At 33.1% G+C, this 18182-nt stretch overlaps 1 protein-coding gene across 2 annotated transcripts in view; it reads right to left on the minus strand.

Moving 5' to 3' along the window:
• Positions 1 to 1041: 1041 nt before the first annotated feature.
• PIP4K (phosphatidylinositol 5-phosphate 4-kinase) overlaps positions 1042 to 18182 on the minus strand; it is a 91641-nt gene continuing 74500 nt past the window's right edge. For both annotated transcript variants that reach the window (XM_072525136.1, XM_072525135.1), the window contains exon 8: positions 1042 to 14539. In XM_072525136.1, the coding sequence (XP_072381237.1) occupies positions 14304 to 14539 (236 nt within the window). In that variant the 3' untranslated portion in view covers positions 1042 to 14303. The remainder of the gene's footprint in view (positions 14540 to 18182) is intronic.

Below are 18182 nucleotides of genomic sequence, written 5' to 3' on the forward strand. Positions count from 1 at the left end.
TAATTTTTGAAATGGGAGTCATTTTTCCGTCTGTTGCCGAAGATGTAACACCATTTCTGTACGTTAAAAAATCCCTTTTTAATTGGGTAAAGTATGTTATAATTAGCTAAAATGACTCTTTTTATTTTTGTATTGCTTGTTTTTTCATCTGTCAGTTTCAGCTTTGCAAGGTTTCGCCGCAAACATTATTTTTAATTTCGACCGGTGCTCTACAAAATTTCACAGCCAATATGCTTAATTTCGACTGGTAACCGCCAAATCCCCATTTTAGTTGGACAATGCTAAGCCAATTAACTAATCCGCTTAATAATGATAGTCACTTGTGGACTTTATTTGGATTTGAAGCCGAATAATAGTTATCCTTTTCAGGAGTGAATACATTCCACAAATATTGAAACTTTTCAGAAAAAGAATATGATCAACAGTCTTATAATGGTGCCAAAAGTGATCTATTTTTGGGATGATCTTTGATTTGGGATATGTTTTGGTTCGAACTTCATGTATGGTTGTTTCCACATTACGAGAACAGATTGATCGTCATATGGAATTGACTTCTCCTCCTCTTCTTCTTCAGAATCTATCCCATCGAGGTCTCTTTTAAAATCCACCTCTTGCAAGAATGTTCTTGTTCATCTGAACCGTCATGAGAGCCTCCGAAACTGGATATACTTGTTAAAATTTGAGCCAGGAAAAGGTTCCTATGGTTCGGACAAGTCACAGCTCATACTGCTCCACCATATGACCAGACACCAGCATATTCTAGTCTAAGCCGCAGATTCGTTTTAGAATTTTAAACTGCTGCGTTAGCCTTTTTTATTTTTCTGTACACCGAGCCAGGGCTTGAACGCACATCCACTTAACCATTCGACAGTGAAGCGAATGAGAGTCAGGCGCCTGATCCGCTTGGCTATCTGACCGACTTACAAATTTGCATTTTGTTATCTATTACAAAAATAATTTAAAACTGATTGTACAATCCATACAGTAATTATATATATCACTTAATTTACCCTACTTCAGGAACTTATTAAAAACAAAAAATTAAAAGTAAAAAAAATTATATATTTGATAACTTTTCCACAAGTAACAAGATATAAACGAGATATAATGCGATAAAACATGTGTATTTTTAAAAATAAAAAGAAACTAGTATTCACGAAATGCATCACAATTTATATACATTTTAAAAATCAAATCATATTCTATATACATTTTAAATTTTTACAACTCAGAGTTTAGACAAGTCGGCATTACCAACCAAAACTCCAAAGTAGGTATAAAATCTACAAAAACTGATATTTTCGGCATATTTCCGACTCCGTATTTGTATGAACGGCATGAGATTTATGAATAAATATTTAAATCAATGATTTTTAGTATGCGACGTCACTGCACAATAAAATACAAGAAGAAAGTTTGTTAAAACAAAAAAAATTGAATTTGCCGCCCAATATTTATAGTTCATAGCCCAAGCACGAGCGGCGCTTTGCTTGGAATGCTAAATATTATGACAGATATAATACACAGATGGCGCCATGTCAAAATAGCACGCATGTCATCGATGTTAATGATCGGATCGTGACGTATAAGGTATTAAATGAAAGAAAAGTTGAATATATTAAAGTTGTATCTTTAGTTTTTTTTTCGGAAGTCGTCTCTGGTAAACCGGTGAAACTACGGCCACTTGGCTTATTTGGCAACCTTTAGTGTTACTTCACATGAGTTATCAAATAGATAGCTGTCTGAATTTCAGCCCCACTCTCTATGGGGATCTCATTTGTTGTTTACGATCGCAATGACGAAAACTCATGATATTAGGATGAATTAGTGCTTGATTTATCTTATGATCCAAATTTTTCCAAATATTAAAAGATAAATAGGTATTAAGTAATTTTTGTTTCTTTCCACGACAATTCTTGTAAATATTTAATTGAATATACCAAAACTGAGGAAGCGTAATGAGAAACTACAAAATCTACCATAATTGACGACAGATCGGAAAATGCAAAAAAATTATACAAAATAGATAACTACAACTTTAGAACGAACTCATTTTCTTGCAGGACGTACAAATACGTGCCGAATTATAAGACTAACATGTACATTTAATTATTTTAAAATTTTACAGTGACTAATAGATCAGGTTCATTCCACAATTCACAAATATTTAATATTTCTACGTCATACTCATAAACTACAAATTAATTATACGATAATGGAAGTTTTTACTTTTTTTTATTTCATTTAACATTATACGCGTTAGCAACATCCATTTATCAGAATTTTGGTAAAACTTGAATTGCTCTAAAATCTTAAAATCACTTTATGTTCTCCCTGTACTTACTTTGAGAAATTACTTGTTTACCTCCTAAATATTTTATTTGTGGCATATACGAACAATGATTTAACATATACAAACATTTTAAAATGACGCGTTTGGTGTTGGTAAAAAACCTTTTTATTTATTTTATAAACATTTATATACGACGATCCAGGGATAAAAATCTCATTAAAGTAAGTTGTGCAATGAAAATCTTGTGGGTTGGGAATTTAGTAACTTCCATACAATGATATACACCTTGGGAAGTGGAAGAATTTCGACTTACAATGCAGAAATCGTTTTCAAAAAACTTATTAAATACAAAAGTTTATATAAGCTGTCAAATATTGTTTTTCTGTCATTTGGTGGTAAATGAGATTAAAATTAATAAGGAAAGAATATTTCGCAAATTTAAGCTACAGTAGTCTCTCTATAACGACTCCCTATATAACGATAATTCCTCTATAACGATGAAAATAGTAAACGTTGGTTGGTTCGTCAACAATGTATTAATTCTTTCTCTATACCGATATCGTTCTCTCTTTATAGCGATCACTTTTAAGCGTTCAATAGTTGATGACAAATGTGTTATTGTGTTTAAAGTTCAGACTACCTGAGTCACGAGTGGCAAGGTGATTGTCCAGCGGTTGTTTTGTTTTGAGCTTAAGGAATGCGGCCACCCATTCTAGTCTTTCTTAATCAGAGAATTAAGTGACTCACGTTTATTGTTTGGGCGGCGTACCTAACTGTTATCACACAAATGTTGTCATCTATTGACGACTTTTCATTTCCAGTTTGAGTTGTGTCTTAGTGTGTCAACAGTCAACATGTTTTCGAAAAAGCGTAAAGTGCTCTCGGTGGAGGAAAAGTTATCGATAACTCGAGCAATAGAGAAAGATGAAAAGCAATCGGATGTCGTTCGCCGGACGGGGCTGTCTCAGTCAACTATGGCTACGATATGGAAGGACAGAAAAAAGTGGCTTAAAGCGGAGATGGAGGGCGGTGGTAGAATGAAGAAGTTGCGGAAACCTCAGCACGAAGATTTAGATCGCGCTATGCTTCAGTAGTTCCAGCAGCAGCGTATGAACCATATTCCACTTTCTGGGCCTGTGGTCAGGACAAAAGCTGAGTTTTTTGCAACTGAACTTGAATTGGAAGCTGCGACACAAGATCAACTACTGGCAAATCAGCGGAGAGGCTCGCGATGTTAACAAAAACGTAACGGATGATTGGCTAGAAAACGTGTGGCCTGGACTGAAGGCACAATATGCGTCAGACAACATTTTCAATGAGGATGAGAGTGGATTGTTTTTTAAAATGACACCAAACAGAGCTTTAAAATTTAAATTGGAAAAGTGCGTTGGTGGAAAGCTCTCCAAGGAACGCATTACAGTTTTAGTGGCCGCTAACATGACAGGTTCGGTGAAACGAAAATTGTTAGTGATAGGTAAGGCGAAAAACCCGCGTTGCTTTAAAAACATAAAAAATCAACCGGTGACCTATAAAGCAAACAAGAGTGTGTGGATGACCTCGGATATTTTTGAAGAAGCGATAAGAAAGTGGGATATCGAGCTTAAAGGGAAAAAAATTCTATTGCTTGTAGACAATTGTCCTGCTCATCCTGTATTGCGCAACCTTCAAAACATCGAACTCTGTTTTCTGCCAGCAAACACAACGAGTGTCCTTCAGCCCATGGACCAAAGTGTCATCAAGAGTTTGAAAAGCCATTACAGGAGAAGACTTTTGATGGAATTGGTTGAGAATAATGGCGATCTTAAACTAAACATTCTTGACGCCATCCTAATGATTAGTAAATCCTGGGACGAGGTGACGAGCAATACAATAAAACATTCCTTCAAGCACGCAGGATGGTTGGAAGATCAAATATTGACTGATGATGAAGATGACCTGCCATTAGATGTTTGGGCCAGACAGTTTGAACTTACTATCAGCTACGGACCGGAAGAGCTAACAGATTTTGAAGAAGTTGATGAAAATGTAGCTACAACATCTGGACTTTCAGACGAGGACATCCTGCAAGCAGTTCGTGTAGAAGAAGAAGAAAACAGTGACTCGGAAGTGGAAGCAGAGCCAGAACCAGCACCGACCCCTCAGCAGGTATTGGATGCGGCAAAAGTACTGCATCGATTCTTCATCCACCAGGAAGACGATATGAGTGCTGTGGAAGATTCGATGCGTCTTCAGGATAAGGTCAAGTCAGTTCTGTGGAAAGGGAAAAGAAGACAGACTAAGGTGACAGATTTTTTTAGTAATGCAGGCTAAATATATTTTACAGTAGCATATTATTTTTTTATTGTACAGTACACATGTTTTAATTGTACAGTCATTTTTTATACTGTATTGCTTATATTATTCGTTAATAAATCTATGTGGGATACAATGTTAATTCATTTATATTCGTTTTGATAATTTTTTTAAATTAAAATAGGTTATTTAGTACAGTATTATTAATATTACAGTACCGAATTTTGTCTCTCTCTGTATAACGATCTCTCCTTATAACGATGAAAATTCCCGGTCCCTTTAATATCGTTATAGAGGGAGAGGACTGTAATCGACTAGAGGACTATCGTTTAAATGCCAAAAATACTCGTATCTTATTGAGCAATGGACTAAACTCATTAAGAAGCTTAATGGTAACCTCAAAGCGTAGGGTAGGAATATAATAAGCTTGTAGTAATATATTCTATTAGTCTGCGTTATATTCATTTGTCGAAGTCCAAATCTTGCCTAAATAACCTTATTTACAACGTTGTGCCTTCTTTAAAATACAAAACATAGAAAAAAGATAATATAAAACCATTTTTTAAGTTTTAAGCTCTTTTAGAAACCTTGGTTACAAAGGACATTTAAAGTCAAACTTTATTTGTCATGTGTTGTTTATTGATTTCTGGGAGTTCCAACCCTGTATATATATCCTGACTTATTGACACTATTAGGCTATCTTTAAAACAAAAATTTAAAGAAAATAATGAAATCTAAAACAGCTCGAAACCTTTTTAGATAACTTTGTGACAAATACATGAGTACTATTTGTCAGGAATGTAGTAAAACACAAGCCCAAAGGTCATTCAAAGTCATTACCATTTGTTTTGTGTTGTTTATTGATCTCTTGTAGTTAAAAACTCTGTATACATAACCTTACTTCTTTATATTGTTGTACTTTCTTTCAAATAGAAATTTAAAGGAACTGAGATAATCTAAAACAGCTTTAACCTTTCTTAGATAACTTTGTGACAAATATATGAGTGCTATTTATCAAGACTATAATTAAACTCAAGGCACAAAGTCATTCAAAGTCAAACATCATTTTCTCTATGTTATTTATCGATTTCTCGTAGTTTCAACCCTGTATACATGATCTTACATGTTTATAATGTGCTTTCAAACACAAATTTAAAGAAAATGAGAGAATCTAAGACAATTTGAAGCCTTTTTACATAACTTTGTGATAAGTACATGAGCGTTATTTGTCAGTACTATAGTAAAACTCAAGGCACAATGTCATTCAAAGTTAAATCTCATTTGTCCCGTGTTTAGTTTATTTTAACTATTTCCCAAAAGTTCTGAAGCATATGGAAACACTGCAAAATGAATTTACGCTTATAAGGAAAGACTATTAAGAAAATAACATGCCAAATAAGAAATATCATTCAGTGAAAACGCCTAACTCCCAACCAACGGCATTTAAATATAAATTGCCGAACCTACCCCAATTAGAATTTATTTTACTGACGGTTCGGTAATGAAATTATTGTGTGTTGAGTGCTACAATTTTACCGGGCATTGCATTGCCGAGATTGATTTAGAACAAGATAAAAACTGATACTAAATTATTTATTATGTTTTAAGAAAGTGCTCCTTTAAATTCTGATTTCTGAAATTTTGCTTACGAAAAAATGTTGATATCAATTCAAGGTAATCAAGTAAATGAAAATAAAAAAATATTATAGAATAATTTCTCTCTATTTACCAGAAGAAGTCATATATACTATAGAAATCGGTCCCGGTATGACGGTATTAGAACGCAGACACGTTATTGACAAATTTAATAATGTAGTAGCGTTGTCCGATGACTTTTTAAAAAAATTCTCACTTGAAGTGTTTTCTTTATGTATACTAGTATGTATATTGGAAGAAGGTACATATTTCTCTCTACATACTAGAAGACACTCAATTATGTATGAAATTAAGAGAAACAGGTAGCCCAAGACTCCAGCACAGATCAGATGTAATGTAAGTCGATAAAACCTAACCAGCTACAGGGGGTAATGTAAGAGTCCCCCTTTTTCAGTTTTTATTAATCAACAAGTTAACAGTCTATTGCATTTACCTTTATAAATACCATGAGGATTGTTTTTTAATACGGATGGCCTTCCAATGTTTTTATGTGGCCATACAATGTTTTTAACAACTTTTTATTAAACTGATGATGGAATGATTCAATTCCGAAAAGATCTTCTTTAAAATAAAAATTTTAAGCTTTTAATAAGCATTTTTTATACCTTAATACACACGAACACCACGTGCTTTGTATTCAACAGGTATACTAGCCACTCCTGGATATCTCCACTTCATGGTTTGTTCCAGTTTCACTTTTAATTTTAAATTTAAGAGAAACATGTTTTTAGATATTCTTCGACAGCAATTCCATAATTTTATCTATTCAGAAAAATTACCAAGTAAATGGTGACCTAAAAGAACAAGTTACTCAAGTAATTGTTCAAGAAAAAATGAATTTAATAAAGAAAAGTATTGTATTAATTCATATTGCAAATATAATGAACAAAGTATATTATTGAGATCTGTATTAACGTAATATTGCTAGTTGAATACACTTTATAACACAAGTAGTTGCAGTATTAGTGTTAACACTACTGGCATCAACTTGTTAGCTATTAATCAATCATTATTATTGTGGTTTTTCACAACACCAAACGTCTTGGTAAAACCATTATGACGGTTTTTTATGAATTTATTGGTAGTTTTTTTAAGCAATGTTGACGTATGATCAAGCATCTTAACTTCTTCTTCTGGTAGGGATCAATGAATGAGCATTTAGTGAGCCGTAACCTCATCACCACGAAGTGGATCAAAACTAAATGTGGAACAAAAACTAATTTAGAACCTTATCAAAATCTATAGGATGAATTTGACACCACATAGAGTAAAAGGAAGTAATACAAAGACAAACATAGAGCAAAAAGAGAGCACAAAACTTATGAGATCTACCATAGACGAAAATAACAAAATACTAGAGCACGATATAGATATAACAAGGAGCTGGAGGAAAATCCTTTAAAAAAAATAGAATAAACAAGAAAAAGTTCAGTTCATTTAAGTTGTAGCATCAAAACAAATTTATAAAAGATTGTTAAAAGTGTATAAGAACTTTTCAAAACAATTAGAATCGTTCAAATGCGTTTAGTCGAATTTATAAGTGGCCGTACAAGTTTGACAGACGATCCACATATTGATTAACTGAGGTAGATTTCGTAGAAGCAATAATGAGCTAAACCCTTTGTACCCAATGGGTTCAATTCGCCACCACAAAACCACATCAAATCGCACAAAAACACATTTTAAAAAGAATTAAAAGGAATTTAAGCACTGCTTCATCATTCTAGATAAGACGAGTTTGGCATAATGCTCCTAAACAAAAACAAGAGTCTCGGAAATGGTATTAACGCAGTGCTTCAACTCCAAAACGAGTTAGAATTCAAAAATCGGACAAGAACGTGTTAGCGATAGGTTTTTTGAGCTGTAAAATAAATTTTGTTCGCCAATTAAGTCCAAAATAGTAAAAAAACTGAACTGTGATTATTATTATATTGTTTGGAATCAGCTAGATGTAAAAATTCGTGAAAAAACACTTAGTTTATACAAGAAAAATATGATTTTTCAATAAAATAACGCACCCTCCCATAAAACTTAAAACCATATGGCGAAAATCATTGAATTGAAACACTAATTGTGGTACCACACACTCTCTTGGGTAGTTTAGCTCCATTTGACTTCTAGCTGTTCTCAAATCTTGGAATATTCGTAAGTAGGTACTGTTTTACATCGAACAAATAGGTAAGAGCAGCCACTTGACAGTCTTCTTGTTACTCAATTGGAGATTTTGTTTGCGAATTAACTCCAAACAAGTATAAAACGTAAAAATTCGGGTGGAAAGACTTGGTTTACAACAAAAAGGGAATTTTTCAATAAAACAACACACCGATTAGGAATTAAAGTACTAATTGTGGCAAAACACAGCCTATTGGCCAGATTTAGCTCCATTTGACTTTTAGTTGTTCTCAAATCTCGGAAAATTCTTACATAAGCACTGTTTTACATCGAACGTAACATAAAGAGGTACGAGCAGTCATTTGACAGTCTTCTTGTTATTCACTTAAGGATTTTGTTTGCGAATTAACTCCAAAGTAGAAGAAAACTTAAAAATTAGTGTGGAAAGACTTGGTTTATACAAGAAAAAAATCATTTTTCAATTAAACAACGTCCTTTCCCATAAAACTCGAAAAATCATCGGGAAATCAGTGAATTAATGAGCTAATTGTGGCAACACACATCTTGGCCAAATTTAGCTCCATTTGATTTCTAACTTCAGAAATGGATCGCATCAGAAATGAGGAGATAAAACGAAGAATGGCAGTAGAACAAGACATACTCAGCTACATCAAAGAAAAACGTTTAATTTGGTATGGACATGTAAGAAGAACAGATCATACAAGATGGATAGCAAAGATTTCGGATTGGAGCCCAATAGGAAGGAGGAAAAGAGGTAGAGCCCGAAGATCATGGGGAGATGAAGTGGACAAGGCCATGGAAAGACGAGATCTTAGAGATGGAGAATGGCAGAACAGAAAGGACTGGAGACGTTGGCTGAAAGAAGGAAGGCGGTGACAACTGTAAAAATCCTTATATAGATAGATGATTTCTAACTGTTATCAAATCTTGGAAAACTCTTAAGTGGGCACTGTTTTACATGGAACAAAGAGGTAAGAACACTTGACACTCCTCTTGTTACTCACTTGAGAATTTTGTTCTCGAATTAACACCAAACTAGTAAAAAAACTAAACTGTGATTACTACTATAACCTTTTAGACCAGCTGGACGTAAAAATTCATGAGCAGACTTGGTTTACACAAGAAAAAAACATTTTTCAATAAAACAATTCACCTTTCCACAAAACTAGAAGAACCATCGCTGAAATCAGTGAATTAAAGTATAAATTGTGGCAACACCAACACTCTTGACCAGATTTAGGCCCATTTGACTTTTAACTGTTCTCAAATCTAGGAAAATTATTAAGTAGACAATGTTTTACATGAAACAAAGAGTCAAGAGCAGCCGTTTGTTTGACAGTATTCTTGTTATTCACTTCATAAATGGAATTCACTAATTAAAAGAAACCTTGAACAAGTCTATTGAAGCTCAGGGAGAGTGTATTGAATAATGAACTGTACTTAAAAACATAAAATCGTGTTTTGGCAGCAGCGGTCAAGCCTTGATGCTTTCGAAACAAACGATGTTATATCTACACCTATCTAAGCTTTAGGTACCAATAAAGATCCACGGTCTCAACTTTATATATTGTTTTAAATCGCGCTTTACAAATATATTTCAATTATAAACACCGCATTAAAACAATTACAAATAAAAATGGTCCAATGCAGAAAACCGTCATAATGACATCACCTGTCATTTATCATTATTTATTAACTTTATTATTTGAATTTGACAAGATATTGAGCAACGGACAACTAGAAAATGTTGTTAGAGACGATCCATTAATTTATTTAGGCATATCTTCATTTTAAGTATATTTAAGAATGTTTAAAAAATGATGTGACAAAAAACTATACAGTAATTACGTATGCATCAACTATAAGTCGTAAGGAGTGTATCAGATTAAATGTATGTTTCAAGATATGTCATTAAAACGCCATAAAGTTAAACAATTACTTCAAAAATCTCAATGCTCAATAGACTACAGTGATATTTCTGCTACTTTAAGTTAATAAGAATCAGCTCAAACGTTAAACAAGCAAGATTCTTAAGCTTATAGCGAAAGCAAAACAACAAAACAAATATCGTTGTACATCACAGGTTTAATATCATTAATAACTGCTACCAATATTATTCTAAAATAATTCTAACATTTTAGTTATTGTAAAGCTAAAATGGTACTTTTCATAACAGAAAAAATAAAAACAATGTATTTCTTTATTTTTAAGGGATTCAAATTGTTTTTAATAATTAGAATGTGATTAAATTAGTCTGAATTAACGTGAAACGAAACCAATCAAATTGCATGACGTCACTTGTTTACAAACAATTTATATGAGTGGGTGCGTTATACGTTGTCCATTTAATTCTACTCATTTCTGCAAAATTATTTTGAAATTTGACCACCGACGATCAAAAATCTTTATAAAACGAAGTTTTTCCCATTGTAGAAAGTGGATATATTAACGCAAATATTTCTAATTTGCCAAGAATTGTTTTGCGGTGGCCAATTTCTTCGCAACAAACGGTAAGTTCTGATTTACTTTCTTCTGTATGTCTTTCAACGTAAAAATAAACAAACAATATTAAAATTTATTAATCTTCACAAAAATATCTTTAATATTATCAGCAAAGTGTTTAATGTTTACCAGTATAGGTAACATGTGACATCACAGTAGTAACGTGGCAAGTATCTGCATTTTGGAGCGACATTTATAACATAATATAAAAGACGTACATAATTTTTAAAGTAATAGTTTTATCAAAAAAATAACAGTATATATTTTGTAGTAGATTAGTCAGTTATACAGGGTTTATACATTTTCTTCGAAATAGCCCACATCCTTATTGCTGAAAGTAAAAACTGATAATTATCGGAACAGCTTTTAGAGGTAGAGGTGGGAATCAATTATTTGGACAGTTCTAAAATGCCAAAAATTAAAATAATACGTTAAATAAACATAACCTTAAAATTGTTTAAAGTTTAAATTGCTTTTTTATTGCAAGTGGGCGTTCTTTTGTCACAAGTTGTAATTGGTATTTACCTATTTGATAATCTAGATTGTATGTTTTGAATTATTTTTGTATTTGATGAAAAGTAAACAATTCAAAAGTACACCGATCCCAGACAGATGAAATTAAAATTGACACAGATGACAGTTAATACTATTCAATATGTTTCTGACAGATGACATGTGGCAGATGGGTAATATGTCAATAAAGAAACAATATTTGTTTTATTGTTATTCTATACTGGCAACCATTGAATAGACTGTGTAGCAGTTTTTCTGACTCAACTATAACAAGAAAAATCTGTGTTTTTCCTAAAAATGTTGAGCTGTTCTCTGAAACAATCTAAACACTATATCTTGAAACATTACCATTAAGTTGGATTCAAAAGAAACTAGAAAACCAACGGTTTGATTCATTTATTTGCATATTTTATAGAAGCTCGATTAATATGTGTCAGTGATTGAAGAGTGTGATTATCGATGTAAAATTGTGTCGAAAAAACAGTGTTGTATATGAATTTCTGCAAATAAATGAAACATAAGTATAAATACGAAAATAATATAATTCGGAACGAGGTAAGTAAGCACTTGTTTAATATTTACAGTCACCTATTGACCCCATAACTTAAAATAAAACTGTCCACTTCTAAATCTAAATAAAAAATGAGGAAAAACAAAGTCTTACATATTTTCTTCGATTTAAACCGCGCCCGAGAGAAATTCAAGACGACCAAATCTCAACACGTCTAATTATCATCTGCGTGGATCCTTGCGCAAACGCTATGCGCTAGGTATCTCATCTAGATAAAAATTTGGTTATTTGAACTACTCTCGTTCGGTGGTTGTTTCGTTAAAAGTACTTATCAGGAAAACAAGCAAGATTCTTGAAAACATTTTATTATCTTCGATAATATGAGTTTCAAGGAATACGCTGAAACTCACCTTAGCACTAAATTAAAGCATATTAAATTTTAGCTTGTAGTATTAAAAAGTTATAATAAAAAACTATTCTTCTAATTAGAAAAAGACATACTTAACTTAGCCATTTGTTACACAATAATAGTCAAGTACTTTCTGAATAAAAAGATATACCAACGTGTTTCAGTACTTGTTTCCTTTAGTAAATTGTATGATAACATAAAAAAGCGCGAATTCGAAGAAAAGAACCTTCTATAGAATCATCTTTTAATAGATTAAATATGAAAACACAGAATGAAACATCAAATTGAACGTCTCAAATGTCTGTGCAAGTAAGCTCTGTTCAAAATACTAATTTTGAAAACAGTTTTAAAATAAATTAACATAGGTAAAGTTAAATATGTCCAGATCTGGTTTAGAAAATCCACCAACAGAAGCTCCAACAGACTAGAATCCACACTATGTGACCAAACACATCCGATAAGTTGGCAAATATTACTGACCATTTTTTTTTTTTGTTTATTATTTTTATTCGCACATAATTTTAAGTTAGTAAAACAATCATTTCTTCCGAAAACAATAGTCGAGAATATTCTCTGATATGGCCAGTTAAATTTTACACACTCTCAGACTCATAACCTCTCTCTGTAAAGGCAAAAACACGACTTTGTTAGATTGACACATAAATTTTGGAAATCTTAATCTTGCGTCTTTTTAATCGAATGAGCCGTAGAATATTTTACAAAGAATGTACAAATGTGCCCTACATAGTAATTTGTTCAACTCAGACCATTTAATGACAATATTTATGTAACATATCACTCAATAAGTCCCTCGTTAAAATATAGAGATTGCCACTAACAAATCCATTTACAGAAAGCAATAGACGTCAAACGTCAATTGTCAAGCTTTGAGCTCAATTTTGTCATCGCCAGCTAACTTTTACTCTAGTAAATTGAAAGAACAATACACATACATGTTGTCTCTATCTACTATGTCACAGATGTAGAATTTAGCTATAAAATATGGCAAAACTGACCTCACAGATTAGTTCTGAGTTTTCCCACTCGAACTTGGTTTAATGTAACATGGCAAGAGGCAACAGTTGACTCTATTTTTAACCTTCCCACTGATTCATTATACACATGGCGGCAGGAGGCAAAAGTTGTTTGTTTCCTAATGTGGATCATGCTCTAACGGAAATGATCACACCAATTGGACTCTAAGCTGCGAAGATATTATACTGTTTTTAATAGTAGCCGAGATCAGTATCTGGGCATAATTAAAGTGACTGAAAGTAAAAAAGTGGACCTTTCTAATGCCCAATCGTGTCACAAGGGCACTTGAATCTAGGCAAAGTAAGTCATTGGAACAGGTAAGGAAAAAGAGTACAGAATTGATAGAAAAGTGTTGAAGAGTCTATAAAGAGACTATGTTGACAAATATGTTCGGAATTTTGCCAAAAAAATGTCGTTTTAATAGTTGAGCCCGGGACTTTTTAAGTGAAATGGTAGACACTCGATTTATTCTGTAGAGGAAAATTTTTTGCTGGAAATATTATGCAGCTGTTATTATGCTTTCATAACTTTCCTTCCCTTAAATTTGCAAAATTATTTTTCATAAAGAACAAGTTTTTTTACTAATAAAATAGTATATTGTAAATCAGAGAAATATTGGCAATATATAACTATTGCAACGTTGAATTTGACTTAAATTTATATCCAATAACATTTTTTTGTCGTTTTAAAAACCTAATAATACTAATTTTAGTTTTTTCTTTATAAATCTTTGAAAATAAAATAAAATTTATCACAATATTTACGTTAAGTAATTTGATTTAGAAAAACTAACGAATAAAATACTGACCAAATTGTTTAGCAATTTGCTTGTCCATTGCAAACATTTAATTAATCGAAGAACCGCAAAATATGTGGAATTTGCGCGGGTAAAGTGATTAAGATTTCGAATTCATCCTGCCAATCTATAAAGTAACAGAAACGTTGCGTTACAATAGCTTTTACTCAATGGCTTTCGACATAAAATCAATAAACCTCCTGGCATACTGTTCGGGATCACAGGTACTAATTCCATCGACGTTCGATCCATACTTCACGGTTTTGGCTGCTTTGGCGGCCTGCTTCTTAACTCCGTAGTGGGTTAGAACGTCGATGATGGCTATGAAATAGATTTCTTTAACGGGCGCCGAGTCAGACGACGGTATGGCGTATATGTCTAATTCCGGGATGATGCCACCTGAAAATATAATCAGCGCATGCGGTTATTTCTAATAAAAAACGTGTGCACGATCGGCCGACAGTGGTTTTTGGTGTTCGCCTAAAGGCATGAAAAGTAAAAAAGCGCAAGACGCATGAAAGCACGTGAAAACAATGATGAACGTATTTAATGATCGATAACTATCAAAAATAGTTCTAATAATCCGGTTCAGTCTAAACGTGTATCTTTACAATTAATATACTATTTTATACGGCCATCATATCAAATTTATATATCTATGACTTGCGTGTACTGTGTACTAAGCCCATAACCATAGAAACCATAGACATATAATACAAGATAGACTGATTGTTGGAATACCAGACCGTTCCCCCAGTGCGACAGAGAAAACTGACGCAAAGCAGTTCCTGCATCGCTTTCTAATTTGCCTGGTTTATCGACCACGTGACCTAATTGACCAATGAGAAGGTCACGTGGTCGATACACCCGGCCCATTGGACAGAGATACAGGGTCAGTTTTTTCTGTCGTACTTAGATAGACTTACCGGGAAATGTATCCCTTGATTTGTCCCTACTATGCCGGCTCCCATACCCTCCGATGTTTTTGAGTCATCCGTGTACCAGGTAGCAGCAGCTTGTATGGGTACACCTTTATTCCAGTCTTCCCTGCCTGGTATCTTAATTGCGAGCTTATTACTGCGTATTATTGCGCACTGGGGAAACGCCACCGCATTGCAGAAGTCAGTCTATCTGGTATTATAATGTTTATGCGCCTAACCTAACTTAATCTAACCTAAAAATGGTTCTGAAATAATTTCTTGTGGTATTTCTATAGTATGTATCTATATTTAATGGAAATAAATCCACAATTTTGATTGAAAATTACTTCGTAATTGACGTTTCAATTTTCACCTCGAAAATCGTTCTCAAAATACTAAAATAAAAACTATTTTTGAAGTGGAAGTCGAATATAAAGTATATAATTAAACCTCCGAGAGTTTGGCAGAAAATCCAGCACTAAAAAATAAAGTACAGCAGTTAAACCAGATGTCTCAAAAAGTAGTATGGAGTTTGGATTTATGCCAGACAGAACAACACAAGCAAATGAAGAAGCTTTGAGACAGTGGAAACATAATTTTGAAGAAACTAGTCTAAAACTTAATATAATAAAAACTGACTACACAAAATTTCAATTTTAAGAGAAAAAAAATTGTTAAGGATTGCCCTTTAATCTTTTTTTATAGTAAATTTCGCAAGTAAATATTTTTAGAGCATTATTTATTATTGTAATACACTCTGGGCCAAAATTAACCGGCCACCTTAAAAATGGGTAATTTTTGATTTCTTATATCTCCTAAATCTGTTGTCCGATTTAAGTGATTTTTTTAATATGTTAGCCTTATTCCTTGAAAATATCTTTATAATAATATTGTTGCTAAACATGTAAATTTTCATTGTATACCGGGTGTACGAATCAAACTGTGTTTTTTTCTTGAAGTTTGCATCACCCTGTGGAATATTCTAGTATTTGTAGAATACTGAAATTAAATCGTAACTATAGCCTCATGCTTTCTCAACATTTTGTTTTTTGATTGATTCGCTTATGTTGGATAATACAAAAGTTAGGTGCTTTAACAACTAGACATGTTTTTTATCCATTTTTATCTCCGCGGAAGAGAAAAAATAATCTTTTTGAAAAAAAGTCATTTGTTACAGTAAAAATCCAATAAATAAAATATTCGAAGAAAATTCAAATTAACAATATTTTGTAAATCAAAGTTTAATTGAAAAAAAAATTGGGTATCAATAATGGGTGTTGCCGCCTCTAGCCCTTAGGACTTCTTGAAGCCTGTTTGGCAATCCATTCATGATATCCTGGATATCAGATTGGGGGGAGCTGCCTTCAGCTCTTCAAAGGATGCAGGGGCTGGTACTCTTGCTCTTACCCGTCTTTTAAGGTTGTCCCAGATATGCTCAATTGGGTTAAAATCGGGACTGTGTGCTGGCCATGGTAGAACTTGAATCACGCCCTCATTAAGGTACTCACGGGTAGATCTTGCTGTATGGCAACGTGCATTATCATGCATTAGTCTATAGTTATCACCAATGAATGGCGCAAAAGGTATGACATGGTCTTGGAGAACTTCTTGCACGTATACTTGGGCATTCACACTGCCTCTACCGAACACAACAAGACCATTACGGGCTTCGTAAGAAATACCTCCCCAAATCATTATTGACCCTCCTCGGTAAGCCACTGTTTCGGTTATAGCGCATGCAGCAAACCTTTCATTTTGACGCCTATAGACACGTTGACGTCCATTTAGACCTTTTCGGGCTATTCTGCTCTCATCTGAGAACAGTATACTCTTCCACTCCGAAATAGTCCACTTAGCATAGTCTCGCGCAAAATGAAGTCTAGCCCTACGGTGTTGTGGGAGCAGTTGTGTTGCGCGAGCTGGACGAAAAGCCCTTAAGTTTATTTCTGACAGTCTTCTTCTAATCGTATGTCTACTCACACTAACGTTTCTCACCTCAAGAAGAGACCTACGAGCTTCAGGAGCGGTTCAAAAGCGATTTCTCGAAATATTCGCTCAAAGTGATATAAAATTACAATTTTAATTGTGAATTTTAATTACAAATTGTTCAAGATTTGTTATTAACACGGAAACAGATTTGCAACAATGTCGTACAACGACTATAGGTCAAAAATCCTACGATGACAAATTTAGGAAACAAACTGTCACAGGTAATGTAAACAAAACAATAATAAAGGTGGTGGGGTTAATTTTGCTGGTGAGTTAAATCGTCTGTATTGATGAAAAACATGGCTAGTTGGTAAACTACCTTACTTTTGTATTATCCAACATAAGCGAATGAATCAAAAAACAAACTGTTGAGAAAACATGAGGCTATAGTCAGGTTTTAATTTCAATATTTTATAAATGCTAGAATATTCCACAGTGTAGAGTGATGCAAATATAAAAAAACACAGTTTAAATCGGACAACAGGTTTAGGAGATATAATGACATCAAAAATTGCCCATTTTTAAGGTGGCCGGTTAATTTTGGCCCAGAGTTGTTCTTTGGTACTACAACAAAACTGAATGGAAAGAGAAGGAGAGGTAGGCCGAGAAAAAGATTTAATAATTGAGTTCAGGAAAATCTAAATACAGTAAGAATACGGCACTGAAAAAACCAAGGCCAAAATGAAAAAGAATAAAAAAAAAATGATTATAGAACAGTTCAAGACCTACAAAAGATTTTAGAATCGAAAAATGATGATGACAACAAAATACACTCATGGACAAAAATATCGAATATTTTGGAATTTTCCAATTTTTTTTGTAGTCACTATTATTTCAAAATAATTTTAGATTACTAATAATACTTATATAGTAGGCTGGTGTATTCAACTGTTTTGAAATAATTTGACGTTTATTTTGACGTTTATTCAGTGGTTAGTGTCATTCGTACATTTTATCATAAAAAACCTTCTTCACCCAAAGGAAAAATCATACTAATTCTGTTATTTTTAGTTTAATTTATTAAGTTTAATTAAATATTGTTTTGATTCAACTAAGTTTAAAATAAGTATGTCACCAATTCGACACTGCGATGAAGCCCAAGTAGCACATATTGTAATTTTGTACGAGGAAGG

Source organism: Diabrotica undecimpunctata, chromosome 3, assembly GCF_040954645.1.
Source record: "Diabrotica undecimpunctata isolate CICGRU chromosome 3, icDiaUnde3, whole genome shotgun sequence".
Classification (NCBI taxonomy): Eukaryota; Metazoa; Arthropoda; class Insecta; order Coleoptera; family Chrysomelidae; genus Diabrotica; species Diabrotica undecimpunctata.